Raw genomic sequence first — 27,967 nt, 5'->3', positions numbered from 1 at the left:
ATAGATAGATATGAGATATATAGGTATATTTTATATATATATATTTAAATGCATAAAAGAGGATCACTGCACACAGAAAGATTTGTCTTTGCTCACCTCAATTCCCTTTACTAAGAAGGAAGAAGACGCTCGATAAAATTTTGGTTCTGTCTCAAAAAGTTCCTGCCCCACATCCATTTTCCTCCAACCTATTCTTCACTGACCACTTGCTGCAGGAGGGGTTCTGCTTTTGTCACGGGGCTTTGAGATGAACAGGAAACAGGCCCACAAAATTCTGGTTTATTGCTGTGCTTCCCATAGGTGCTGCTGGAGCATCACAAAATCATGGAATCATCGAGGCTGGGAAAGACCTGTCAGATCATCGAGTCCAACCATAAACCCAGCACTTCCAGTTCCACCAGAGAACTCTTGGTGAAGATGCTGACACAGGATACTCCAGAAATGCACCTTTGTAAGCACTGGCAACCACACAGAATTGGGTTCATTGTCTTCACCTGGTAGTTCAGATGCTTTTGGAAACACCAAGAGCCTGAGGAATTTGTTCCTGTCCATCAGGACTGCTGGGTTGGCAGCTTACCCTGAGATATTCTGAGACACATCCTTTGCTTTTGTCACTACTTGGCAGTCCATAGAGTGAAATAAGACTTACATTTGGTTTCCCCATTGCAATTGCCTTGTCTGTGGCAGCTGTGGCCTGGTCCTGGTACCTTCACACTGTCCATTTACACAGAAGTTTGGAGGAAAAAGTCGGCTCAAGGGATAACAGGTCACGTTCCTGAAAACCATTGCTGTTCTCCATATTTTTTGTTGAGATATTTGCCCCACTTTTCATTTAGCAGAGCTAAAAAAACAGTGTGTGAAATTAAAAATAATTTTAAAAAAAAATTCAAGGAGCATTTGGACGGTCCCAGGCACATGGTGGGGATTTTGGTGCTGTGCTGTGCAGGGCCAGGAGCTGGACTCAGTGATCTTTGTGGGCCCCTTCCAGCTATGGATATTCTATGATTCCATGACTCTATGAACCCAGAGCCAGAAGAGAATCAATAGAAACAGGTAATAGTCAGACTTGGATGACGCTGAGCAAGGCTCGGATGTTTGCAAAGGCAATGATTCCGTGATTCCGTGCAAGCTGCTCTTTTTTGAAACGCTCTTGTTTTTTTTATTTGTTACACTCAGGACACGTTACCAGGATGGAAAGAGGAGCAGGACGGCAGGAGCGACGAGAGAGAAACACTATCTGATGGGATAAATATGTGGGGCAGCAACGCCAACCACCAAAAGGGGCCTCTCATCATGGAAAAATGAGACTTCCAGTTTATGTAGAACAAAGATGCCTTCAGCTCCAGAGGGGACAACCTCGCCCCAGCCCAGCCCGAGCTGCGGGCGGGGAGGGGTGTGAGAGGATGGGAGGAGGATCCACGCAGGTCTCAGTAGACCCACAGTGACTCTCCGTGGACGTCCGGAGCTACTGCAAAAGGAGACTCTGCCTGATTTTGGAGGAGGAGGAGGAACTCGGAGGGCAGTTCCAGACGGCCAGGGAATAGCGGGACTGGGCTGGAGACGCCTCCGCTGCTCCTCCCGCTCCTTCACCCCGCACATCCCAGCACCCAGAGCCCGGAGCCGACCCTCCAGCCGGGGATGCGGGAGCCTTTCTGGCACTAGCCACTCCACAAAGTCTTTTTTTTTTTTTTCCTTACCTTTTAGAGGGGTTTTGGAGGAGAAGCTTTGATGATCCCATTTTCCAGGTAAGCAGAGTTTTTCTCTCCTCGTACAGCGGTCGTGCATCTACTCACTGACGGATGTCCAGCTGGGAATAACGTAAATCCTTCTGAAATTCCAGCCTGTGCCTGCTGCTGTCCACAGGCTCTCCAGCAAGGTGCCCACTTCGGGCACATCATGGTTAGACAGTACCTGCTATAAAAAAGAATATATCTTTTCCCTTTACTTTCAGCTCTTGGCTACTTCGGGCATTTTTCCAAGAGGTTTGGGGTTTTTTCCCAGGTGCAGGCAGTGTGGGCCACAAGCAGTCATCTGCCAGGGCCAGAGGTGTAGAAAATCCCTCAAGGGGAAGGGCTGGGTTTGTTGAACCAAAGTCTTCTCTGGGGTAGCCGAGCTCAGTTCAGCAGCGACACTGAAGTGATGGCAGCAGGGCAGAGCAACTGATCTGCTGAGTGATTCCCCTTCGATTTGGGGGGATTTCAGAAGATGTGAATTAGACTAGCCTGTGGTCCATGCCTCCTAGCTGTGCTGAATTACATCAGCACACGCTCCTCTGTTTTGGGAGGTAACAGCAGGTTCAGGAATGTTTGCAAGCTCATTGCACTTGGTGGCAGGGGTGTCCTCCCCGCCAGCCTTCCTGCAGCCCAGGCTTGCCCTGCCCCAAATCCCAGGACAGTTACATTAAGAGACCTGGAGAAGCTCTGGGGTCACTGTAGCTGTTGGGGAACCTTTCCCCCCATGAGTGCTCTGCCCAGGGACTAAAATTACAGGGCACGCTGGGGTAGTGAGAGCAACTAACACTGAAATTCCCTCCTTGTGCAGTGTGCAAACCATGGGCACACAGACAAGAAGGAAGAGGAAGCGCATTCATAAAGAGTTTTGTTCCAAATGGGACATATTTTTTCTTTTCTAATTTTATTTAGCAAACATCTGAGTGGAGAAAATGCTGCATACACAAGTGGATGGCACCACAGGCACTGCCTGCTGGGCATGGCCATGGAAAAACATTGGGTTTGAACAGCAGGGAGGTTTCAAACTTTTTATTCTGCATATTTTAGCCACAGCCAACATAATTCTTTCATGAGAGTAATGCTGTTTGTGTGGCTTTTAATTTATGCGACTTTAAATAAGCTCCTTGCAGGCAGAGTTAGCTTAGAGAGCAGAGCATCTAAATTCTTGTGAATTTGGGATCAATTTGCTCAGATGTTCTGGTGTTGGAGGAGAAGTACACAGAGCACCAGGAAGAACTTCAGGAATATCACTGTGTGGGATAAGACAGACCAGGGCTCTGCCTTGCCAGGGTGCGTGAGGGGACCTTTCTGTTGCATTAGAATCTGCTTTATCTGATAACCAGGTGTGAGACTGTAAAAAAAAAAAAAAACAGATATAATTGGCAGATTTCAGTCATTGCAAGCAATTTGTCTGCCATAATATTACATTTGGTTCAGTTGCTCCAGGTGGGAAGAGAAGCAAGCAGAGAACTCGGGTCCTCCTGCAAGGCCGCTGTTTCTTGCAGGCTCTGCCTGGATAAATCCATGTGTTTTCCAGTTATGTGTGTCACAGCCAGGTCACCTGGGATCTGAGTGTGGGAACAGCAAAGGCCATGCATTTTTCTGCTGAGCACCTGAGCATATACCCTGGTACAGGAGAGATGGTGCAAAGTAGTGCCTTCAAAATCTGTCCAGAGATCTCACTGGTTGAGATTCCCTGTTGTTTTTTTCTCTCGTGTGCATCTCATGGGAAAAGAAATGAATCACTCAAAAGTACAAATATTGAGAAAAGGCCTTGTAGGCACAATGATCCTGCTGTGGCAGAGAGAGAAAGGTCAAGGAAGAATAAGATGGGCAGATCCAAGTATTTAGACACAATTAGTCAGCTCCCAGTTTTGCTCTTTCCATTAGTTTTTTGGGGGGCTGTTTGTTTTCAAAAATTGCCCTCAACATCAAGAAAAAGTGTTGAAATCCGAGATTTCCATCCCAGCATTTTGCAGCAGCAGGTGAGGCTTGTAAGTCAGATGTTGTGAGATTTGCAACAGCATCACAGCAGAGATGAGGATGACAAGGCAGGCACCATTGCCCACCCCAGCCTTGGAGAGCCATCAGGTGGGCAGGGGGGTTTCCAGCAGCTGTCCCACTGTGTGCCCACCGAGGTCCATACCAGGAGGGATGCTGGTAGGGCAGAAGATTAACGTAGCTCAGGGTGCAGAGTGGAATAGAGGAGACTGTGCAAGAGGGCAGCACAGAAGTGAGGGAGCTGCATCCCGTGTCTTGAGGTGTCATATTCCTGCCTCTCCGTTCTGCCCACGTAGAGTCCAAGGTGATGGTGTTTCACTGACCCAGCCCCAAGCCCCGAGGGCTGCAGGCAGGGGCCCTCCTGTGCCAGAGCTGGCCCTGGTTGCCTGTGCAGGTTAACTGCTCATCACCACGGCTCTGCCTGGAGAGCAGCTCTGCGCCTTCCCACCCACACTCACAGAGGGAGGGAGGGAAGAGAGGGAGGTGATTAAACTCCGGTCGGGATGATGAGTCAGACACTTGGCCAAAGCCCTCAGCACTCCCAGCCTCTCCAAAAGTTAATGTCTCCATCTCCCTCAGCTAAAGGCTGGCTCTAAAATGGTGCTGTCTGAAGGCACCAAGCTCTTGTGTCCTATGGAAGATTAGGATCTCCTGCAGCTCTGTTTTATGGAGGGCAAACAAGGCAAGGAAAACCTGCAGTAAGGTTAGGGGGATGAAGTCTTGATCTTAACTAAAACACCCCTTCAGCATTAAAGTATTTTATCCTTACAATACCCCTTCTATTCTCTGCAGCACAACTAAACTTATGACCTATGCAGGGACTTCACAGAATCACAGAATGATTTGGGTTGGAAGGGACCTTAAAGCTCAGCTCATTCCACCTCCTGCCATGGGCAGGGACACCTTCCATAGACCAGGTTGCTCCAGGCCCCATCCAGCCTGGCCTTGAACATTTCCAGGGATGGGGCAGCCACAGCTTCTCTGGACAACCTATGCCCACCCTCACAGGGAAGGATTTCTTCCCAATGTCCCATCTAACCCTGTTCTGTAGCAGTGTGAGGCCATTCCCCCTTGTTCTGTCACTCCAGGCCATTGTCCAAAGTCCCTCTCCAGTTCTCTTGGAGCCCCTTTAGGCACAGGCTTCTGTCATCCCAGCAGAGTTAGGACGCTGTGCATCATGTTTAACATGTAACTTGTGTTTTCCCACAGGAATCTGAATACCCTGAGGGACTGCTGAGATGTTCGGACAAGCCTTGTTTTCCACTCTCCTTTGTGTGTCTTTAGTTCCTCTCCACGCTCAGTTTGATGTGGATTCTCCTACTTCATGTGCAGGTATTAACCCAAACGATTTGGGTCACCTTTGTGGGCAGCAATTTTGCCAAAAGCAATGGCCATGATCAGTTGTAGAACCTGCTTGCAAGGAACTGACAGTGGGACGTTTCACCTCTCCTGCCCCTTTGCACTCCTTTGTGGTAACAATCCATCTGTAGAGATCACTGTCCTGCACCCAAAATCACAATTCTGGGTTTGCATTGAAGTGCAGAGAGGTAGAGATGGAAGAGCTGGGGTCTGCCAGTGGAGATGGAAGAGCTGGGGTCTGCCAGTGGTGGCCTCTCCTTGCAGATACAGTGACAAACACCAGTTCAGTCTCCAGCACTCACCTCTCTATCTGATGCCATAAAATTGTTTGCTTTAGTTGCAATGCAGAGGTGATTTAAGTTGTCCAGCCTGACTGCTACAAAAAAACAGCAAGATTTTCGGGACTGATTCAGTACTGAGCAGTGCTGTTAACAGCTGGAGTCAATGATCTTAGAGGTCTTTTCCAGCCCTAATGATCCTGTAGTTCTGTAGCAGATCTTGGAATTCAGAAGTCCTGGGCACTGGGGAGCCATCTAACCCAAACACAGATGTCAGTTCTAGAGCTAGGTGGGACTTCTGCTTTTTCCAGCACTGCACTTGGTCCAAGTTTCTGGGGGACAGCGCAGGGGGGGTGCACGAAGTGCTCTGACACGGTCTGAATAATTATCTCCATGCAGAAAAGAGGAACTGCCCCATCAATGTCTACTTCATCATTGACACCTCGGAGAGCGTTGCTCTGCAGACCGTGCCCATCCAGAGCCTGGTGGACCAGATAAAGCGCTTCATCCCCGTGTTCATCGACAAACTGGAGAGCGAGCTCTACCAGAACCAAGTCTACATCACCTGGCAGTTCGGTGGGCTCCACTACTCAGACGTGGTAGAAATTTACAGCCCCCTCACGAGCAGCAAGGACATTTACCTGCCCAGGCTGTACGCCATCAACTACCTCGGCCGGGGCACCTTCACGGACTGCGCCATCTCCAACATGACGCAGCAAATCCAGACCCAGATGGCCACCGGGGTGAACTTTGCCGTGGTCATCACCGACGGCCACGTCACCGGCAGCCCCTGCGGGGGGATGAAGATGCAGGCCGAGAGGGCGCGGGACATGGGGATCAAGCTCTTCGCGGTGGCCCCCAGCGAGAAGGTGTACGAGCAGGGCCTGCGGGAGATCGCCAACCTGCCGCACGAGCTGTACCGCAACAACTACGCCATCACGCAGAGGGACACCCTGGACATCGACGTCAACACCATCGACAGGATCATCCAAGCCATGGTACAGCATGGGGGTTGGGGGGGGGGGAGGAACACAAGAGGAACAGTGTATGGACGGGGGGAACGCTGTACTGGGTTTTTGGCAGGGCTCTGGAGAGCGCCCCTAGCAGGGAAAATGGAGTCTTTTTTCTGGTGCTTAACCAGGACTCCTTGGTTTTGTGCCTCTCGCTTCCTGGCGTGTCTGGGCAGGCTGCCACCCTAGTCCTGGCTCTTGCTGAAGACCAGACCCATATCCCATCCTGCTCCACATCCAGGGGCACGTGGAAGAGTGTGCCACACTGAGACACATGCTCACCATCAGCGTGGTCTTTGAGACCCCACATATGGGGCACTGTTAATGGGGGGCTCTGCTGAGAACATCTTTGCAGCCACGGGGCCTTAACCACCTCATCTCCCTCACCATCACACACACCCAAGGAGGAGGAGGGGTGGGATGCTGCCTTTCCCTTGGGGGCTGATCCCCTTAACTGATTCTCTTCATTCTCTTCTCTCCTTTGCAGAAACACGAAGCCTACGGCGAGGTGAGTGAGCAGCATCTTCGTGCCGGTGCCACACGACACAGGTTTAAGTTGCCTCAATTAGAGAAGACCAGCTTGTACCCCAAAAAAGCATAGACCTCTGAGGGATGGGTCTCTGCCCACCTGTGGATCAGTGCAGAGCCTGGGGGCACAACCCCTTATCCAGTGGTTATAATGTCCCACTGGACTCCCTCCCCCTTACCTGTAATGAGTTCAGGTCTGCGGTACAGACTCATTTCATCCCTTTAGAGCCATGTTCCTGTTCTGTAGGTGCTGCACAAGCTGAAGCTCCTGCCCTGCTGGTACCACAGGGACAGGAATTGGCATACAGAGGGAGGAGTAAGCAGGTGATGGTCCAAAGGGCATGCCTGTGCCCTGAGGACCCCAGATGAGCAAGCCCCCACCACCTCTGATGCTTGGCAGTCCTGTTCTGCCTGTCTGGGCCCAGAGCTGAGCTGTAATGAACCTTCTCATGGAAACTTTCCGCTCTTAAACTGACAGGCAGCACTTCTCGGGGTGCTTGTTGCTGCCTCAGCCCCAACACAGCTGTAGCCACAGTAGACTTTAGCCCTGAGCTCGTGAGAAGAGGCGTGTGGAGAGCTACGGGTGCAGAGCTGAGCTGGGCTTTGGATGCACATGAAGTGGTGGCACGCTTTTCAATTAAACACCTCCTGTTTAATTCCTTGTATTTCAGTGCTACAAGATGAGCTGCCTGGAGATTACAGGTCCGCCTGGTCCCAAGGGATACCGAGGGCAGAAGGTAAGTTGCTCTGAGCTGTGGGAAAGACAGTAATGCCTGTGCCTGCCACAACCACTGCAGGATGCCCTAGACCCCACCTCAGCTGCCTTCTCAGGTCGCACCCAGGTGGTAAATAACTCACCAGCATCTGTCTTGGCCCTGGGAGACACAGCAGCACACAACCAACACTGGTGTGCCCAGGTCTGTGCCCAGGCTGCCAGCAGTACAGAGAGACATCCGAGCATCTGCTGTGCACCTCCAGCACACAAGGACAGAAGCTGTCCCTGAGTTTTCCACTCTCAAGAGCAGAGCTCTCACATCCACAGTGCCCCACTGTCCTGCCCCAGCTCCCAGAAACTGCCATTTTCTCGGCCATTACCAAGCCTGGATTTACATTCAGTTTTTCTTTCCTTAGGGTGCAAAGGGGAACATGGGTGAGCCAGGCTCCCCTGGGCTGAAGGGCCGACAGGTGAGTTGTGGAAAATCCTCCCCTCCATTTGCTGGGGCCGTGCCTCTGATGACCTCAGACTAACTCTCCGTGTCTTCCTCCCTGAAGGGCGACCCGGGTATTGAAGGTCCCATCGGATATCCTGGTCCCAAGGTGAGAATCCCACAGCCAACGGCTGAGCTCTTAGCATGGTGAAGAAGGGGGAGCTTTGATTCTCCCTCTTACCTCCTCATTTCCCTACCCAGAACCCTGCGCTCCGCTGCCTCCATTCCTGACGTTTTCCCAGGCGCTAACACAGCAATTTTCTTCTTCTTCTTTTTTTGTTTGTCTTTTTTGTTTTGTTTTTGTCTAGGGTGTCCCGGGGCTGAAAGGAGAGAAGGTGAGAAAGAAGAGACAGAATGGCTGGCTGGGCACTTGGCAGAAGCTGTGCTCCTTTCTGATGCAAAGAGGGAGAGATCAGCTGTAATGGGGAAGGATAACAACCCTATAAACACCGTGATTGGAGATATGGGGAGGGATTTCCAAGGACATCCCAAAGCCTGTCTCCTCCTTCAGGCATTGCTCACGGTGTGGTGAAGTGGTGATGGTTTTAGGATGCAGATGGGTGGGGGGTGTGGGCAGTGCCTGACTTCCTGTCCTCTTTCCTTCTCTCCCAGGGAGAAATCGGATCCGACGGACGGAGGGTAAGAGAGGACATTTTCTAACTTGCATGTTGTTCCAGCTACCAACCCTTGGAGTGTGTGTTAATAGATCCCTTTTTTTTTTTTTTTTTTTTTCCTCCCCCTGATCCCAGGGCGCCCCTGGTTTGGCAGGCAGGAACGGCACTGACGGACAGAAGGTAACCGGGAGCACCGGGAGCAAACCCCTAATGTCGCTGCTGCTGTTTCATGTCTTTACCCTCTCTCAACCCCCACGGGCTGTTTAGTTTCTCCTGTGCCACACTCTGGCTTTCTGTTCTGACCGAGGTTTCTGAGACCTTATCTGCACACTATTCTGCATGTCCTGTAGAAATACACAGAGTAATTCAGGTCGCAGAAGTGAATCACAGAATATCCTGAGCTGGAAGGGACCCACAAGGATCTAGTCCGACTCCTGGCCCTGCACAGACACCCCAACAATCCCACCACGTGCCTGAGAGTGTTATCCAAACAATCCCTGAGCTCTGGCAGCCTTGGGGCTGTGCCCACTTCCCTGGGGAGCCTGTTCAGTGCCAACCACCCTCTGGGGGAAGAACCTTTCCCTGAGATCCAACCCAATCCCCTCAGACACAGCTACATCCTGCACATCCTGCACAGTGCTGTCCCCCTGTCAGCAAGCTCTCTGCACAACCTGGATGGGTAACCCGCTCTGTGCTCGGGCTGAGAAGGTGATAAGTTGCGTGTGGATGCCTCATCTTGGGTGTTAGTGACCCCTACAGGACACGGACGCAGAAAGCTTTGCAGAAATTTGGTCTTCAAGGCAGTTCGTCACAGAATCTGAAATTTCGTCTCTTTGACTCCTGCTTGTTCTTAGTCCTAAAGCCCCAAAGCCAAGTTCAGGGGCCTCGCAGCAAAGTCCCTGGCTTTGCCCACTGGCCATAACGTGCTGGCTTTGCTCTGTACCATCTCAGGCACCCAGTCCAGTATATCTGCAAGGTAATAGCAGTTCTTCCTTCCTGCTCCTCCAATGCCTGCCGAAGCTCTGAGACAACCCTCAGTCCCTTCCACTCTCTAAAACACTAAAGCCCTTCACTCTCCCCCATTCTCTACCTGTGACAAGCTGCCTCAGCACTGATGACAAAGCTGTTTTGGGGCACAGAGCAAGGCAGTGCCTCTCTCACACCATCCCTCAGGCAGCTGCTGCCCACTCGAGCTGCTCTGACAGGAGATGACAGCCGTGGGCATGAGTGACCACCAAATCCAGCCCCAAGGGACGTTTCCATCACCCAGGGCACGTGTGCAGGATGAGCATGCCTGAATTCCCACCACCCCTCAGGGCTTTACAGTGCTTTCTCCTTCTCCACTTGTCTCTGCACACCCCACTTCTGTTTAAGGAATACACTTGCTATTTATTGTCTAGCTGGTGACAGGTAAGGTCAGCAGACGATGCTAAAAATTATTAACTGTTAACAAGAAAAGCTGTGTTCTCCTTCAGACACCTACAGCTTCTCAGTCTTTTTCCTTTGAATCTCATCTCTCCAGGGCAAGCTGGGGAGAATTGGACCACCGGGATGCAAGGGTGACCCTGGTGACAAGGTAGGAACCCATCAAACCCATCAGCACATCAGTTGTGCAGCTGCTGAGTGAGCTACATGTGTAGAAAGATGGCCAAAGAGAGTTTACTGGCCTGTTTTCCTACCATCTGATCTGATTCCAGACCTGGGATCCCTGGAGTGGGGAGCACAGCCTGATTTTTCTGTGCCTCCTTTCCCATGTGTAAGCAAGCTGGGAGCCCCCAATGTCCCTCCCCTCCACAGAGAGAGGAGGAGCTGCCCCTTTCATCAACACTGCAACAAGCAAAACCTACTTTAGCCTCCAGAGGAACTTTCTGAGCACTGGCTTAGAAAATTTTATTTTATTAGACATTTTTATTTTATTTATTCTGCAGGGAAAGTGTTCCCACTGTGAAACGTGTGGTTCTTTGTCATTTCCCTCCCCAGGGCCCTGATGGCTACCCAGGAGATGCAGGAGACCAAGGTGAAAGAGGAGACGCAGGCATGAAGGTACAAGTGCTCTGGACAGGCAGCAGGGTGTGGGCAGAGGCCACCAGTGGGGACCAGCTAAACACCATTCCCTGGATTCACTCCTAAATCCTACGGCGCTCACGGAGCCCATAGGCTTTGGGGTCTGGATCCCACCAGCAGGCACAGGAGCTGAGGGAAGGGCCTGGGCTGCTTGGGCTGCTCACAGTGCAGAGTGCTGATGAGGCAGGGGATGACCATCGCTCTCTGCCTGTTCCAGGGAGATCCTGGCCGGCCTGGTCGCAGTGGACCCCCAGGACCTCCAGGAGAAAAAGGAAGCCCGGTAGGTTCATGCAGCATCCAGATGCCTTCTGTGGTCTGCTCCGCGTGGCATGGAGCTGGAGCAGAATCGACTGCATGACCATGCCCAGAGGTGGCATTCTGGTGGTTCTGCTGCTCAGCCCACCAGCACGGAGGACGTACAAGTTGGGGGAGCTCTCCCACCACACATGTCCCCCTCCGGCACAATGGGAAACAGGAGAGGGCACCACACAACACTCCCACAGCTGCCCAGAGCAAAACAAGGGTGGGTCTTGAGCCTCCATCCAGAGCAGAGAAAAGAAGACAAATTGGACTTGGAATGGTTTATCTTTCTGTCCGATCCATTCGTAGAATCACGGGATGGTTTTGGGTTGGAAGGAACCGTTAAGGTCATCCAGTTCCAAGTCCCCTGAACCTGGCCTTGAACACTTCCAGGCATGTGGCTGAGATAGCCCCTGAGATAGCTTTGGGCAGGGCTGGCTGGATGCTGTAAGGAACAGATGACAAGCCTGGGTTCAGCTGATGGAGGAAGGTTGAAACAGCATCACACCACTCCAAGGCTGGAGCCCATGCTAGTGGCAGTGACATTTGGGCATGCAGGGTGTGTGGAAGCAGAAGCTGGGTGCTCACACGCACCTCTGCTCAAGGTGGGGACTGCTTGACACAACAAAAGGAGGGGTGTGCACCTCAACCTCTCTTCCAACAAACCATATTTCTTTTTCTTCTCCAAGGGACTTCCAGGCAATCCTGGAGCTCAAGGGCCTGCTGGAAACAAGGGAAGTAAAGGTGAAGCAGGATCCCCTGGACCCAAAGGAGAGCCTGTAAGTGTCTGAATAGGTCCCTGGACAGTGGGCACACCGTGGGAACCTGATGCAGTTCCATGGATGAGCACTGAGAAACTCCCCTGTTCAGCTTGCATGCCCTGCCTTGTGCATCCCAAAAGATGTGCAGATGCTGATCTCCCCTTGTCTCTCCCATCACAGAGCAGTACTCCCATAATACTTAGCTTAGTATTAACCATTTCACCTTAGAGAAGCATCCCATGTTCCCACAAAGGCCCAGCCTTTTTTCTCTAACAAGATGCTCTCTAGCAAGTCCCCCCAAACCTCTGGCTTCTTGCAGGAGCTCGCAGAGTCAAGATCTGATGGCCAGTGTGGTAGAGCTCTTTGAAAAGGGCGGTGTCACAATATCACTGGTGCCACACAGACCGAAGTTAATACGATGGGGCATTGCAAATTTTGGGGGGTGGTTTGGAGACAGTGTCCCCTGGCACAGGCTCACCAGCACCACGGGGCCACAGAGCCCAGCCAGCTTGTGTCATCACTGGATGAGTCTTTAACCCCGAGGGAATGAACCAGGAGTGTTTGTGCCACCCCCAGAGCCCAGGGGGAGGAGGTTGTCACTGCACAGGTAACATCAATCTTCTCCCTCCATTTATGTGACTTCCTGTACCTGCCAAGGGTCGACGTGGAGATCCGGGGACGAAAGGCAGCAAAGGCACTCCCGGGGGTGCAGGAGAAAGGGTGAGTGAAGCAACTGCCCAGACCACTGTAAAAAAGAGCCTGAGATGGGTGGGACTGGTGTGTGTGATGTGCTGCTGCCCAGCCATGCGGGTGTCCATCACCAGAGCTGGGAATCAGAGATCCCTCTGTGCCCACTACCTGCCCTGCTGGCATCAGGCACAACCTCTGCTGGGTTTTGGTCCAGAGAGGGGATAAAGGACACTGAAATTTAAGGTCAAGGGACACATTCAGAGGGCCCACTGCCCTGACACTGTTTCAAGCCGAGAAACACCAGACTTGAGAAGGGCATCAGGCCTTCTCACTCCATGTAGCACTGGAGAGAGATGGCATTGGAGAATCCATGACCAGGAATGTCTTTACCCTCTTCACAGGGAGATCCCGGTCCAGAGGGTCCTCGTGGCCTGCCTGGTGAGGTTGGAAACAAAGGAGCGAGGGTAAGCATGGTGACAGCCAGGAGGAAGGGGCAGCTTTCCTGGCTTCCCTCCCTTCATCATGCACATCTGCCTCTGTACATTCTCGTGTTTTTCTTTGCTCTGCAGGGAGACCAAGGACTGCCAGGACCCCGAGGTCCTCCAGGTGCTGTGGGAGAGCCAGGCAGGATAGTAAGTCATGCTTGGGCATCTGTGTGACCTTGTCCTCCCTCTGCAGCAAGAGCTTGCTCTGCTGACATAAGCTGCCTACACTGACCCTCCTGAGAAGAAGCTGCATGACCTTTTCTCAGGAAGGCTCAAAAATTAGCCCAGAGGCCCCTGAATAGGGCAAGGAGAGGTCACAAGACCCAGGAGTCGCTGCTTCTCCATCACTCCTGGTCCCAGGTGTTTCTGTGATAATATGGAAGGGACCCTCAGGGCGGGTCACTGTGGGGAAGAGGGAAGATGGGACTCCACAAGCATCCATTTGTCCTGGGCCTGTGGTTAGTCCAGCACCCCACTGTGACAGTAGTGCTGTGACACCCACGTGGCTCTACAGGACAGGGGAACCCCAGTGCTGAGACAGTCACTATCACAGTAAACTCACCGGGGAGGGTGATGGTCCTGCAGCACCATCTCAAGAGCTGGATTCTCCAGCACAGCCCCCTGAGTGGCCAGGAGAAGAGGTATGGTCCATCAGGGAACACCCTCACCCACTCTCCCCAAAACTACCCTGCAGGGATCGCGTGGGGACCCTGGTGACCTGGGCCCGAGAGGTGACGCTGGACCACCAGGACCAAAGGTAAAGTTCATGAACAAAACTCTGTATTTGAAAGGATGGGTTGGTTGGTGTTCCTGTTTATTTATTTATTTGGGGGGGGGGGGGAAGGCAGTTTCCACTGCAGAAACCTGTGTGCCCTGGAAACAGAATTAGACTTGAGCCTCCCTGTGGGGCAGAGATGTAGGTCTTGCTCGGGCCAAGGCAGCTCTGATGATACACCTCACCCTGCACAGATTCAGGGGCACCCCCTGCATGTGACATCCCCAAGACCCTGCCAATCCTTCCTCCAGACAGCCATTCCCAGTGCTTCAGAGACAGCTGTAGAAGTCCTGGCTCCTGGTGGTATCTCACCCAGAGAGAAGACAAAAAAGGCTGTAACTGTCATCACCAGGTCAGAAAGGCCGGATTTGGTATCTCATGGGTCTTTTTTTTTTTTTCCTACCAAAGGGTGACAGAGGCAGACCAGGCTTTAGCTACCCTGGACCCAGAGGACCGCAGGTATGTACTCCTCACCCAGCACACAAGGAAGTCTGTTCCAGTGGATGGTGTTGCTGGTGGAGCTCAGCAGCCTGAAAGAAGAGGGAGAGAGGATGGAAAATGATCGGGGAGTAGTGCCTGTGATAAGGAGAAAGGGAGTTGGACACCAGGATTGAACCTGGCCACAGGTCCATCGGTCTCGTGGCAGAGGTGCTGGGGACCTGGGCCTCCATCGGGGGGTGAGGAGGTGGCTGTGCTCACCACCCCAACCACCAGCCCGAAGCTACGCTTGTTCTTCAGCTCCTTGCCCCTCCAGTGCAGGCTTTGGGTGTGCACAGTGCAGGGCTGGTGCTGGTCGGGTGCTGACCTCTCCCTCCTCTCCCTCTGCAGGGTGACAAGGGTGAGAAAGGGCTGCCGGGACCCAAGGTGAGTGTGTTTGTCTCTATCACCTGGGTTTTTTTGTACTGACTGAAATGCCAAGGAGTTGTCTCCCAACCCTCTGGGTTAATGGCTGCAGAGCCTGTCCTGCCAGCAGCTGCACTGGCTTTTCCTGCAGCTGCTGAGCCTGGCTGCATCTCCCAAGCCCATCTCCATTTGAAACCATCTGAAAAATTCGTTGCAGAACTTCTTTTTGTCTTAGTTAATGCCTCTGTAAACACTGTTTATTTGCTCTGCACTGAGCTGCTCGTTCAGAGGATGCTCTCCCAGGCCAGGCAGGCATGTGTTTGTGATGCAGCAGTGCCTCTGCCTGAGCACATCCAGATGTGCCCCATACTGGATCTGTTTTTCCTTCCACCGAGCAGGGAGCAAGAGGTGACCTTGGACCAAAAGGAGTGCCAGGGACCAAAGGAGAGAAGGGGGAACCGGTAAGCAGACTGCCCATACTGTCCACAGGCTCAGGATCCCCCTCCCACACCCCTGCCTGGTGTGCTGGGGCTGACACTGCCCGCCCTTGTCCTGCTCTTGTCCCCAGGCTCAGCTGTGGCAGGCTGGTGGCTGTGCTTAGCAGGCCTGATGAGAGAGTCAGGAGGAGCCCTGAACACCAGGGGCTGCACTGCCAGCCTTGCCCAGGAAATATCTGACCCTTCTTTGCTTCTTCCCCAGGGTGATCCTGGCCCAGGAGGGGAGCCTGGATCCCGTGGTCCACCTGGTGAAGCAGGCCTTGAGGTACAGTCCCATGGCGTTGTGTCCAAGTAGATGCTGCTGGAGGGGACACCAGCTGCCAGATAAATTTGCTGGCTCACTGTGGGGCTTCCCTTCCCTCCCCTCCCCTCCCCTCTGCAAAATGCCACGTTTTTGATGGCTCTATTTCCCAGAAAAGGAACAAATGGGAAAACTGTGCCTGAAATCCCTGTGCTCTCCTTGCAGGGGACCCCTGGCCCACCAGGAGACCCTGGTCTGACGGTGAGTAGCCCCCTCGTGCTCTTCCTGCCGGGGCAATCTCTCTTTGCCTTGCACGGCCTGAGAACAAAACAGGGCGTCAAGTCCTGCTGCTGCATGGCAGAGGTGGCCTATGGCTTCCCATGGAAGCCTGGGAAAGAGGGAAAGAGGGAAAGAGGGCTGGCTGGCTGGGAGAGGAAAGGGAACAGAGAGAATCATTCACCCTGTCCCCCTTTCCCGGCAGGATTGCGACGTGATGACCTATGTGCGAGAGACGTGCGGATGCTGCGGTGAGCAGGCCATCTTCTCTCCCCTGGGAAGGGGAACGACCACTGCAAGGATGGGGATCTCATCCCTCTGCCCCATGAGCCACCCCTGGCGCTGAACTGCCGGCTGTGGGTGCTTGGTGTGCTCCTCTTCCTCCCTCCTCAAAGGAAGGAGCAACTGATGGAGCATGGAGCACATCTTGGTCTCCATCTTCCCGTAGACGGTCTCTTCTGCCCTGGCAGCTGTTGTTCCCACCATCACTGACCTTTGTGCTTTCCTCTTTGTGCCCTCCTCCCCAGACTGTGAGAAGCGCTGCGGGGCCCTGGACATCATGTTTGTCATAGACAGCTCGGAGAGTATCGGCTACACCAACTTCACCCTGGAGAAGAATTTTGTCGTCAACGTGGTCAGCAGGCTGGGCTCCATTGCCAAGGACCCCAAGTCACAGACAGGTCTGGGCTACGTGGGGGACAGAGTGGGGGCATGGGGGGGAAAAAAAAAAAAAGGGTCTTGGATCTCTCCATCTTCCATGTTTGTCCATTTTCTGTGGCTTTTCATGCCAGTTGGGCAGGTCTTTGACTTTCCTCACTTTCCACTGAGGGTGCGAAGCCAAGTAACGTGACGCCTCGTTGGCAGGTGCCCGTGTTGGGGTGGTGCAGTACAGCCACGAGGGGACTTTTGAAGCCATCAAGCTTGACGACGAGCGCATCGATTCGCTGTCGAGCTTCAAGGAGGCAGTGAAGCGCCTGGAGTGGATCGCTGGGGGCACCTGGACGCCGTCCGCCCTCCAGTTTGCCTACAACAAGCTCATCAAGGAAAGCAGGAGAAAGCAAGCCCAGGTGTTCGCCGTGGTGATCACAGACGGGCGCTACGACCCCCGGGATGATGACAAGAATTTAGGGGCCCTCTGCGGTAGAGATGTGGTCGTCAACACCATCGGCATAGGGGACATGTTTGACCAGCCAGAGCAGAGCGAGACCCTGGTCTCTATCGCCTGCAACGAGCCCCAGCGAGTCCAGAAGATGAGGCTCTTCTCAGATCTGGTGGCCGAGGAATTCATTGACAAGATGGAAGACGTGCTCTGCCCAGGTCCGTACCTGTCCTTGCGTGGTTCTTACTGGAACTGCAGTTTTGACCCCAGGGTTTGGGGGTGGGGGGCATATATGATTGCAGAGACACTGTGTCCCAGCAGGTTGGCCGGTAGCTGGGTCATTCATGGTGGGGCTGACCTTTATGTAGCCCTGAACTGAGTCCTTCCTCATATACAGGCCAGCCTTCTGGGACAGTCCTTTTAGAGTTCCCTGTAAGAAACCTTGTTCTGAGCCAGCAAAGAGGGATGGTAGCACATCACTCAGGTTTTTTTTCCCTGTTTCTTTTCCTTCCAGATCCACAGGTTGTCTGCCCTGAGCTGCCCTGTCAGACAGGTAAACATTACAAGTATCTTCATGCCATCTGCACAAAGTCCAGGGGGAGAGTGCATGAGGCTCAGGAGTAGGACGGGAAGGGGTGCAACTCTGTCTTCCTTTTGGATCCAAAACTTCCTTTTGGATGGCAGGAGTTTGAGAAATAGTGTCACTTTACGTGAGGAGAGGATAAAGGGTTTCGTGTCCTGCTCTTTTCCCGTCTCTCTGAGTTCTCTGCGCAGGTAGGTACGAGTGCACCGTGCAAGTGCACCAGCATGGCTCACCCCTGATATCTCTCCCCGCCCAAATTCCTGGGAGCCACCTGGTTGTGACCTCCAAACTCAAGGCAAACCCCCCCTTGCTAAACTCTCCCACTCATGTGACCTTTGTAGCAGGATGCTCCTTGGGAGTGACAGGGGCAGAGCAGCTGGTAGAAATCGGTTGGAAAACAACAACACAGTGGACCCAAAGCTTTGGCTTCTCTAACACTGGCTGTATTTGATTAACAGTTAACTCAGGGTGTTGGAATAAAGGGCAAGGCTATAAGAACCCTCTTGTATCAAGAAGATAGCTGCTGCGTGCTGAAGGTAGCTTGACTTGGTCACGTTTTGCTTGTTGAGGGGCAGATATACATCCCGAATTCCTAGAGAGATCCTCTCTGTCTGAGTCCCTGTGCCTGTTTAAATACGACAGATGCACTCTGTGCTGATATTCACAAAGTTTATAGGGGACTTAAGTTTTGCCAGCTCCTGTGATTTTTGTCTCTGCTCCTGCTATGAATGTTTTTGTGGAGAACCCCAGTTTCAATTGAGCCCTATACATAATATCAAATTTCACTTTGAAGTAAGTCCCTTTGTTTCCATGCAAAGGGTAGGAAAACTGGTCCAAGGATGCATAGAATTTTATGAGAAGCTATAATCACTCCTGTCTAAAATCTCTCAGTGGTATTTTGAGTATTTGCACCTGGCCATGCAGGGGGCACAGTGTCCAACAGTGACGCTGAGTTCCTCTGCCATGTCCTCTGAGGAGCTTGGTCCTGCGAATCCATGTGCAAGGAGGTGGCACCCCCATGCCCCACTGGTGATTGCTCAGGTGTCTTCAAAGATTTTGGTCTTAGCAGCCTTCCCATTTCTGAGGAACCCAGACAGTGGCACACTCGTTCCTCCTGGGCTTGGGCCACCAAAGCCCTCCAAAGCGAGGTGAAGTTGAAAGTGCTTTCCTTGTAGCGCGCTTGGGTGTTTCTGATCCTGGTGCAAGGTGAAGACAGTTCGCTGGTATCTGACAGTCCTGGGGGCCAGAACAGAAATGGCTGAAGGAAGCATCTCAGGGGGTTCCCTCTGGGGTGAATCCCTCAAGCCGTGCTGTGGGCAGACCATGACAAGTGCAGGCAAGACCTGTGCCCTGGAGAACACAGGAGGTGGACTGGTGTGGCTGGGTGGGTATGAGCCTCCTGTCAGAGTGACCCATCTCAGCGTGGGCAAAAGTTGGGCTAGGTCTGGTAGATCAAATTTAAGTAATAGGTGGAGATTCAGGGGCCTTTGGGCAACGAGCCTTCCACCCCCCACACCGGATGGTCCGTGATGCATCGCTGCCATCGTTTGGAAGGATTTGCAGTGATCGCTCTTGCCTGGTGGCAAGGGAACGTGTTGGATGGGATATGATGTAAGGCACATGAGAGAGCCTGGGGCTTCTCTGCTCAGTGCTTGACTTCCTCTGGTTCTCCAGGAACTTCTCCTAAGTTAGTGCCAGTTCCCATGCAAACCCCGTGCGTGGGGACGGTGTCCTGCGGAGGGAATGTGAGTTGAGCAAGTGCACATCCAGTGAGTACGTCCCACCGTGGTGCAGCCAGACAGGCCCAGGTCAGGGAAGCAGCTACACCAGCCTTGTCCTTGGCCCCGTGGCTGTCAGTGTCAGTCCTGGCACTTTTAAGGGGCAAATCAATTGTGCTCCAGCTTCAGCCTGGGCGCTACCAGCAGAGCACAGAGAGGGACAGGTATCACACACACACTGTTTTCCCCTCATGCTGCCCGAGTGCTTTACCTAAGGAAATCCAGATTTTCCTGGTTTGGGGAGAGACCCTTGTCTCTCATCAGTGACTGCCATACTAACGGGATGCTGGAGGGTTTAAGTGCTGAACAAATCTGAACTGACCACCTGCTTCGCAGAAACCGCATGACGCTCTGTGAGGCTCTTGCTAACCCGTGCAAAAGGCTTTGCTTTGAGCTTTGGGGGTTTATTCCAAGTTAAATTCAGCACAGCCAGGTGCAGATGGAGGCTCTCAGGGTCCTGACTAGTCCAGACACTACACAGCTTCGGCCAGAGTCACTGCCTTGAGGCTGAGTGCCAGGCAAGGAGGGCACATGATGCTGTCCCTTAGATGTCTTTCTGCCTTACAGCATCATGTGCATGGTTTGCACGTAGTAAGAGTCCAAAGATACATGATGGGTGAGTCCCATCTGCAGAAAGAAGTTGGACCCCGTGGCCTTTTTCCTGAGCACTGCTCTTTCTCCCTCATGCCTGTGCTGGATGAGTAGGAACTGGGCAGTTAAGGTTTCGTGTAATTTTCTGAAGTCGCTCAGCTGATGTGTGAAAGATTTCAGTGCAGATCCCGTGGTTCCTCAGACATGAGTGGCACAAATATTTAAAACCTGGCTCTGGTCTCTGCTTCTCTGTCCTCGTTAGCTCTGTTCTTCCCCAGTGCACTGCAAGTAGGAAAGCCAGGTAGCTTTCAGACACGCAGCCATTGCTAGCAAGCCCTGAAAATATTCTTTTGACGCTCACTTGCAGATGACAGGAACCCTGGGAGCGTAAACCCACTTATTTTCCGCCCCATGGAAGAGGGAGTCAACATAGATTTCCCCAGCACCATAAGCTCGATCGCCCAGTTCCTAAACTCCACGCGGGAATCCCGGGACCCCAGCATGTACACACAGCTGGTGGCCACTTTGGCCTTTACCGCCGAAAAAGCCAAGTTTGCCACTGGAAGTGAGCGGCAGGAGTGGATGGACTTGTTCATTGACACCTTCAAAATGGTGCACAGCGAGATTGTGGGGGACCCAGAGACTGTGCTAGGGCTGTGCTGAGACCACTGCTAGAGGTCACGGGGAGGCAGGGGTCGAGTGGAGGTGGTAATCGTTGTTCCCCAAGCGCCTGTGTGGCAGAAGGGACAGGTACTCTGGTAGATGCTTTTAGTTTAGGAGAAACAGAGGCAGTGGGACAGCTTTGCTGCGCTCAGCCAGGGATGGGACACAAGGAGCAGTCCCCTCTGGCTCAGCTGGCTTTCCCCAGCAATGGCAGGGGATGCTCTGGCTTTGCCCGCTGCTTTTTTTGCAGAGTCTAACGATGCACTTTCCCTGTGCACTCCTGCATGTGTCTTTGCTGACACCTTCTGAAGCATCTTCTGCATCCTCTCCCTCAGTTACAGTGGGGCTCTCTTTGGGTCCTGACAAAGCAAGGTGCAATTCCTGCTCACCAGTGTCTCTGTGGAACCCCTCAGTGAGCAGCTGGGGGTGTGGGAGGGAAGGAGCAAACAGTACAGCAGAGGGGGCAACCCTCTCCTTCCATCGGGAGCACTGACACCTGGGGAGTGCTTCTGCCAGAAGCTGTTTGAGCTCCCTTGGCCTTTCTCTTCTTGTAGGTTTGTGCTTCTTCTATCTTAATTAACACCATGTACCTGTCTCTATCCAAAGGACAGATTCTCTGTTACATAGGGCCGGGTGGTCCAAAGCAGAAATCCTTGACTGTGCAGTCACACCTCCACGTCATGTGTTGTATCACACACTCAAATTACCGGAGCTGTTTAAAAGCAAATACCTAAACTTGATATGGCACAGCCTGTTTAATCCACACCCAAGGCCAATTTGGTTAAGAGCCCACAGACCCACCACGTGCACTGTGGTTATGTGCGCTTATAGACAAGGAGTGATATTTCCAGCAGCCCCTGGTTTTCACGGAGTCAGGCAGGTGAGTGCCATTCCCACCTCCAGTTTAACTCCTCTGAAGCCATGTTTAGAGGAAATGGAATTTCATGTGCAGACACAAGAGTAGAAGTACTTATTCTAACTGGCATGGTATTATTGCAATAAAGTCTCGTAAACGAACGACGTATTTAAGGGAGATGTGCCCTCTTCGGAAACGTGGTTGGGCTGTAACATTTCCAGGTGTAAAAAGGGGAGCCAGTTGCCAAGCTCAGGCATGGGAATTGCCTGCATCTAACCTATTTCAGTGTTTTCTCAGGGTTTCAGCACTTTTTGCTCCCGGTCTCTGGGGGCAAGGAGCTCAGAGATCTCTGCTACTGGCATAGAACAGAGGGAAAATAATTCCAAGCACTTTACAGGGTGTGCTCTGTGTTTTAGGTGAAGGCAAAAGAATCAGACTGTGCCTGAGCCTGGTCATAATTCTCATATTCTGCATAGTCTGTGCAAATCCAAACTCCCTATTCTGTTTTGATTTTTACCCCAGAGTTAGTGTGACTTAGCCTTTTGCGATGCAGGACTGAACTCAGAGTAGTTAAGCTGCTCCAGCCACGATGCCAGAGGAAAAGCCCCTAAACCCCACTGATTTGAAGAGAACATATCAGGGCTGGGACATTTTGCTGAACAAAATGAAGATTGGGGAAGATTTCAGCAAAAGGGGGTGTTGATTTCATTTAATTTCATCACACAGTGGCTATTTATTCCCCCCCCCCCCTCCTCCTTGGAAATAATTTCTAGCAAAACATTGGAAACAAAGGTTTTTTTACCTCTCAAAAACCTTCAGTTCATTGGTGGGGAGCAGTGGGAGAGGGAGAAAATGTCTCTGGCCTGAGCAGTGTTTGCACTGGCCCCCGGGTGGCAGGCAGGTGAAGGGGTGGTTTTTTAGCATAATCCTGGCTAATCCCTCTTATAAAACCCGATGGATTTCCTCTCAGCAACAGTTCCTTCAATGAAGCTCTTGGGCAAAGGAAGGGCACAGATAAGGATCTGGGTAAAGGACAGTCCCCAGCTCCCCGGACACACAGTGGGGGCTGGGAAAAGGGGAAACACCGGAAAGGTCAGGGAGGTCAATCCCCATCTCACTCTCATCTCCACTGTCAACACACAGTGAAAGAATAGAGGAAACACAAGTTCCCCGGGTTTTAGAAGAAGCAGGAAAGTGGTGTGAATGGGTGGGGTTACTCTGCAACACCAAAGCAATCAGATGGGTTGCTAATGGCAGGAAAAGGGGGGGTATTTCTGCTTTTTTGTGCTGGCCTGTGTAGACGTCCTCAGCTGTGCAGGATGGTGAGCTACAGGCATTTATGTCTTTCTATAAACCACCCCCCTAGCTTAGCTCGGAGCCCTTAAGGCTTGCACTGGGCCACTCGGGAGGTGAGTCGATCTTGCTTGTCATCCCAAAAAACACGACTACACTTGAGAAGCACTGGGAGGGGTCGGGATTGTTAACACTGCTACAAGGTGACACGCAGCCCTCGCTCCTTACCCGCTCTCTTCCACCGGCTCTCGCAGACCCTCTCATGGGTTTTGCAGTGTGGGTTGTGCCCTTCACCCCCTCCACAACTGCACAGGAACAGGGGAGGAGCAGGAGTGCAGGTGCTGCCGAGGCAAAGTGTCCTTGTGGCAGCAGTGCCTGCATACCAGGAGCTCAGCATCAGCTGACAACATTTCTCGAGGAAGATGGGGTGGAGGTGAGTACACGCCTTTATTGCTTGAAAGGGAGGGGACGTAACAAGTGATAGGACAAGAGGAGGTGGCCTCAAGTTACGCCAAGGGAGGTTTAGATTAGATATTAGGGAAAATTTCCTCCCTGAAAGGGCGGTCAGACGCTGGCATAGTCTGCCCAGGGAAGCAGTGGAGTCATCATCATCATTCCTGGAAGTGTTCAAAATACATGTGCATATGATCCTTAGGATATGGTTTAGTGGTTTAGTAACATGGTGGTGATGGGTTAATGGTCGGACTTGATGATCTCAGAGGGCTTTTCCAACCAGAACAGTTCTGTCATTCTGTGCTGAACGCAGGTGTAGCATCATTGAGCACCAAGGAAGCTCTTTGTCAGGCTGGGTTTGCTCACAGTGCAGAAATTCAAATTAATGTGATACACCCATCCCCAAAGTTACCCCTCGTTGCCTGAAATGGATGCTGGAGTTGGGGCTGCTCCAGGAGCTCCTATTGCCTGCCAGTCACGCAGCACAATATGGCAGCATCTTTGGGACTTCACCCTTTTGTGTTCCCCTCAGATATCAGTCTGATATACCTATCACCAAAGCTGCTTTACTATGAACAGGTGCACCAAGAAAATTAGTCTTGTTTTCCACCCAGTCTTTATAAGCTCTTCAGGAATTAGTGATTGCCGGTGAAACCAAGCTGAGTGAAAAGTAGGAAAGCAGCTTCCATCCTAAAAATCTGTGTGTGTGCATTGATGACCTTTGAAGGAAGGAGGGTTTAGATTAGAAAGAAATTCTTTAGGGGGGTGAGGCACTGCCACAGGTTGTTCAGAGAGGCTGTGGACTCCCCATCCCTGGAAGTGTTCAAGGACAGCTTGGACAGAGTTTGGAGCAACCTGGGCTAGTGGAAGGTGTCCCTGCCCATGGCAGGGGACTTGGACCTGGGTGATCTCTAAGATCCCTCCCAAAACAAACCATTCTATGATTCTATGGCAAGAACAACTCTGAAAGTAAACCACTCTCCAGAAGTAACCAAGAGGTTTGCAGGTGCTGCCTGCCATAAATCTCTGGATATTCCTCTCACAGATGAGAGCTGGGAACTGAGGTGAGACTGTGGATGTAATGGTGGGATTGACATGCACAGACCTGTAATTGCATGGAGGACAATTAACATTCATTAAGACCTAGTGTCTGGGAGCTGAGGGCATCAGAAGCAAAGCTCCTGCGTTATGAGCTGCAAAGACAGGCTTTGGCAGCAGAGTGGGGGCTGGTCCTCCTTTGGACAAGGGTGCACACAGGCAACTCCAGCCCAGATGGTCTGAGACAAGCCCCAGGCCTATCCCTCGGTGTTTTTATTCTCCCAACTCTTTGTCTTCGTCGTCTTCTTCCTCCCGCAGAGCTTGCCGTGGCCCAGTGCACCCAGCGCCCCGTGGACATCGTTTTCCTGCTCGACGGCTCGGAAAGGATCGGCGAGCAGAATTTCCAGGCCGCCCACCGCTTCGTGGAGGAGGTGGCCCGGCAGCTCACGCTGGCCAGGAGCAGCAGCGACAGCATGAACGCCCGGGTGGCGCTGCTGCAGTACGGCAGCGAGAGGGACCAGAACGTCGTCTTCCCGCTGACCCACAACCTGACGGAGATCTCCGACGCCCTGGCGCAGATCAAGTACCTGGACTCGTCCTCCAACATCGGCTCGGCCATCATCCACGCCATCAACAACATCGTGCTGAGCCCGGGGAACGGGCAGCGGCTCGCCCGGCGCAACGCCGAGCTCTCCTTCGTCTTCATCACCGACGGCATCACGGGGAGCAAGAACCTGGAGGAGGCCATCAACTCCATGAAGAAGCAGGACGTGATGCCCACGGTGGTGGCCCTGGGGAGCGACGTAGACATGGATGTCCTGCTGAAGCTCGGCCTGGGGGACCGGGCAGCCGTCTTCCGGGAGAAGGACTATGACAGCCTCTCCCAGCCCACCTTCTTCGACAGGTTCATCAGGTGGATTTGTTGAGTGAAGGGCAGGCACACACACACACATGTCCTCCTCTTACTGATATACGCACCCCTGATATTACCTCTTGTATTTTTCTCCCCCCTGTATGTTTGCTAGCCCAGAACAGCTGCCCTCAGGGTCCTTCTTTCTAGCCAAAATCCAGAGCTCTTAATTGATTTTCGTGACGAAGAGTCGTGTATGTTACATTTATGGTGCTAATTAAAACCCAGATCAAAGGAGGATACAGAGCCATATGATGTACTTCTGTAAAGCTTTACACACACCAAGCCATGACTTGTGTACGTACTGTAGTCCTTGGAGGGCTTATCAGAGAAGCAGGAAACCTTTCCAGTGTAGCAAGATGAATGAATAACTCTATAGTTTTCAAAAACTCTCAATACCCCTCAGTGTGTCTTGCTCCTCCTTCCTGGGAGCTGTAGGATGTTGTGAGAGGTTTTGCTACCTTCCACAGTTGTCTGCAGATGCTTCTTTTGGGGGTCTATCTACCCTAAATTTCATAAATCATCTCTTAAGATCTTTATTTTCCTGTGGGCCATGTCTCCCATGATTTCTTCTGCCATTCTGCCCTTCATCAGAACCTACTCATTTATTAAACCTGGCCGAGAGGGGCCTCCTAGCATCTCACAAAATACCAGGCAGCCACCAGAGCTGCCTCCCTGTCACCCCAGTGTGCTCAAAGTATCAGTGGTGCCTTCTTCCCACCAGGATCTGTTGAGCGATGCCCAGATTTGAATTTGAACTGTGCTGTCTGCAAAAATAAACAAACCCTTTTCACCCTACCCTGAAAAAGCCTCTGTATTCTGTAGTTTGTCTCATTTTATATTTTTTTTAATTAATGAGCAGCTGGTTCTCCTGGTTCTAAGCTGATAAATCCAGATAATCACAGAATGGTTTGGGTAGGAAGGGAACTGAAAGGCCACCTCATTCCAATCCTCCTGCCACGGGCAGGGACACTTCCCACTAGACCAGGTTGCTCCAAGCACTGGTCCCTTGAACACTTCCAGGTGCACCCTGGCCCCACACCCTGGCAGTGCACATCCAGACTGTGATGTCTCAGCACTGCGGTGTCCCTGCCATGTTCTCCCTCCTTTGGAAAGGAGAGTGCTGTAGGGAAGCCTCAAGGGTCATAGGACAAGACATGAATGCAACCAGAGAGGGGCTGAAGGACTGAAATCCCACTGCCCCAGCACGTACAGATGCACTGCAACAAGGACAGTAAATGGGCAAGGTTTCCTTGTCGTGGTGAGCCTTTTCCCTAACAATTATTACCCTGCCATGAAAGATAGCAGCCCACATAGTTAAAGCATCCCCAGCCAGCCCCTCTACTATAGCTGGGAAAGCTGGAATTGTAAGGACTTTTATGGGCAGTGGGATCCACGTTAGCAGCTGGCACCACTGCCCAGGAAAAAACACACGGACACCAGCAGATTGTAAACCAGCACATGATGATTTTCAGCAGGCCCTCCCAAAAGGCAGACCATGGAGATGCTCTCCGTTGACTTAAGGGATTCCAGGACAAAGCATTTACAAAGTAAATCACTCAGCAGGCAAAACGCTGCTCTAAGGGAAAGGGAAGTGGAATGGAGAAACATGCAGGGCAGGGCACTCCATCGAGGTGTTTGGCTTCGTGTTTTTCTGATCAGTTCCGTGCAGGTGGGAGGTGCCATATGTTCAGTCAGAGTCAGAGCTGCTGCTTGAGCTGCTGCTTGAGCCACTGCAGTGCTGCAGGAGAGAAAACAACTCTTGGGCACAAGTAAAAAGACCCTCTTTCACAGCATTCCTGAGAGGTGTTAGTGACCCTGTGGGGGGTGCCCCATACTGGGAGAGGCTTGGGGGGCTTTTCTTAACTTTTTTGAGGCTCTTTAGGTCAATCATGCAAATTCCAGAAGGGTCCTGCTCTCTGCCAGCAAGGACAAACATCAGAGCAGATCACTTGCAGAGCTGTTAACCAGTGAGAGAGTTTGATTTGTCTGGGAGATGCTCCCACTTCCAAAGTTGGAACTTGGAGTGTGTTTAGCAGTCCCTCACTCAGACCTGCTCTGGACGGTGCCCATCCCTGTAATAGTATCTTCTGCAAAATCTACTCCCAGCACAGGGAATTGCTCCTTCTCTTTTGATTTTTTTTTTTTTTTATGGGCACGGGTTTGGGGTGTTGCTTTTTTTTTTTCAAGAAGGAACTGAACAGTTCCTCTGGAAAGACACTGAGTGGATGTCCATTACAGAGGCACGACTCACTCTCAGATGAGCTGCACGGTGCCCCCTGAGCCACATCACTGCTTTAAAAGACTTCAAGGAATTTCATGGACTGCTTTTCAAATTACTCACTTAATATGACTCATCCTTGACTCCCATTAACCTAACGGGAAATTCCATCTCTAAAAAAAAGCCACTGAGGTTTTGGCAACCCCCCCCTCACAGGGTGGGAGAGAAGAGCCCCAGCTGCACAGGACGGATGCTGTGACACGGGGGAAGAGGATCTCAAGGAACACAGCAGGAATAAGGAAGTGTCAGCTGCCGCCTCACACCTTACCTTGCCTCCGTGGTGCTTGGAGTGCTTCTCCTTGTGGTGCTTCTTATGGTGCTTCTTGTGGTGCTTCTGGTGGCAGTCAGGGGGGCACGCTGGCATTCCCGGTGGTCCTGGATGGGGGTGATGCCCATGGGGATGATGCCCCGATGGGGGGTGCCCATGGGGGTGATGCCCGTGGGGGTGATGCCCGTGGCCACCTGGAGGCGGGCACGGGGGGCAGACTGCAGGGCCACCAGGGCAGGGAGCTGTGCCGGGACCGGGGTATCCCGGAGGGGCAGCAGGGCAAACAGCAATGCCACCAGGGTAGGGAGCTGTGCCGGGACCAGGATATCCCGGAGGGGCAGGAGGGCACACTGCAAGGTGTGGTCGTGGCATGCCTAGGAAGAAGAAAAGCACTGTTAGCAGGCAGAGAGAGGCTCTCCCCAGACAGACAGTGCAGGGAGCTGGTGCACCCATGCACCCAAAGGACCCCTCCCTGTCTGCCTCTCCCTCACAGA

At 52.3% G+C, this 27,967-nt stretch overlaps 2 protein-coding genes across 3 annotated transcripts in view; one reads left to right on the top strand and one right to left on the bottom strand.

The window, feature by feature from the left end:
* The first annotated feature begins 1,470 nt into the window (after positions 1–1,470).
* COL6A2 (collagen type VI alpha 2 chain) overlaps positions 1,471–27,967 on the top strand; it is a 33,994-nt gene continuing 7,497 nt past the window's right edge. Inside the window, exons 1-28 of one of the 2 annotated variants that reach the window (XM_027904018.1) lie at positions 1,471–1,745; positions 4,941–5,063; positions 5,768–6,366; positions 6,866–6,886; positions 7,578–7,643; positions 8,038–8,091; positions 8,179–8,223; positions 8,423–8,449; positions 8,727–8,753; positions 8,864–8,908; positions 10,251–10,304; positions 10,709–10,771; positions 11,010–11,072; positions 11,782–11,871; positions 12,511–12,573; positions 12,945–13,007; positions 13,113–13,175; positions 13,723–13,785; positions 14,212–14,262; positions 14,632–14,667; positions 15,045–15,107; positions 15,346–15,408; positions 15,610–15,645; positions 15,866–15,911; positions 16,188–16,340; positions 16,525–16,977; positions 17,274–17,312; positions 20,079–21,236. In XM_027904018.1, coding sequence (XP_027759819.1) covers positions 4,970–5,063; positions 5,768–6,366; positions 6,866–6,886; positions 7,578–7,643; positions 8,038–8,091; positions 8,179–8,223; positions 8,423–8,449; positions 8,727–8,753; positions 8,864–8,908; positions 10,251–10,304; positions 10,709–10,771; positions 11,010–11,072; positions 11,782–11,871; positions 12,511–12,573; positions 12,945–13,007; positions 13,113–13,175; positions 13,723–13,785; positions 14,212–14,262; positions 14,632–14,667; positions 15,045–15,107; positions 15,346–15,408; positions 15,610–15,645; positions 15,866–15,911; positions 16,188–16,340; positions 16,525–16,977; positions 17,274–17,312; positions 20,079–20,374 — 2,736 coding nt within the window. In that variant the 5' untranslated portion in view covers positions 1,471–1,745; positions 4,941–4,969 and the 3' untranslated portion in view covers positions 20,375–21,236. Of the gene's footprint in view, positions 1,746–4,940; positions 5,064–5,767; positions 6,367–6,865; positions 6,887–7,577; positions 7,644–8,037; positions 8,092–8,178; positions 8,224–8,422; positions 8,450–8,726; positions 8,754–8,863; positions 8,909–10,250; positions 10,305–10,708; positions 10,772–11,009; positions 11,073–11,781; positions 11,872–12,510; positions 12,574–12,944; positions 13,008–13,112; positions 13,176–13,722; positions 13,786–14,211; positions 14,263–14,631; positions 14,668–15,044; positions 15,108–15,345; positions 15,409–15,609; positions 15,646–15,865; positions 15,912–16,187; positions 16,341–16,524; positions 16,978–17,273; positions 17,313–20,078; positions 21,237–24,332; positions 25,114–27,967 lie in introns of those variants that run through there. The other variant, XM_027904017.1, reaches the window with a different exon arrangement.
* LOC114068096 (proline-rich protein 13-like) overlaps positions 26,476–27,967 on the bottom strand; it is a 2,889-nt gene continuing 1,397 nt past the window's right edge. Inside the window, exons 4-5 of the mRNA XM_027904014.1 lie at positions 27,474–27,847; positions 26,476–26,665 (exon numbers count right to left, since the gene is read on the bottom strand). Of these exons, the coding sequence (XP_027759815.1) occupies positions 26,615–26,665; positions 27,474–27,847 (425 nt within the window). The 3' untranslated portion in view covers positions 26,476–26,614. The remainder of the gene's footprint in view (positions 26,666–27,473; positions 27,848–27,967) is intronic.

This window comes from Empidonax traillii, unplaced genomic scaffold (assembly GCF_003031625.1).
Source record: "Empidonax traillii isolate 1590-97213 ecotype Southwest subspecies unplaced genomic scaffold, ASM303162v1 scaffold1004:size452305, whole genome shotgun sequence".
Classification (NCBI taxonomy): domain Eukaryota; kingdom Metazoa; phylum Chordata; class Aves; order Passeriformes; family Tyrannidae; genus Empidonax; species Empidonax traillii.
Note: the sequence above shows the minus strand (reverse complement) of the source record. Positions and strands in the feature narration are given on the sequence as shown.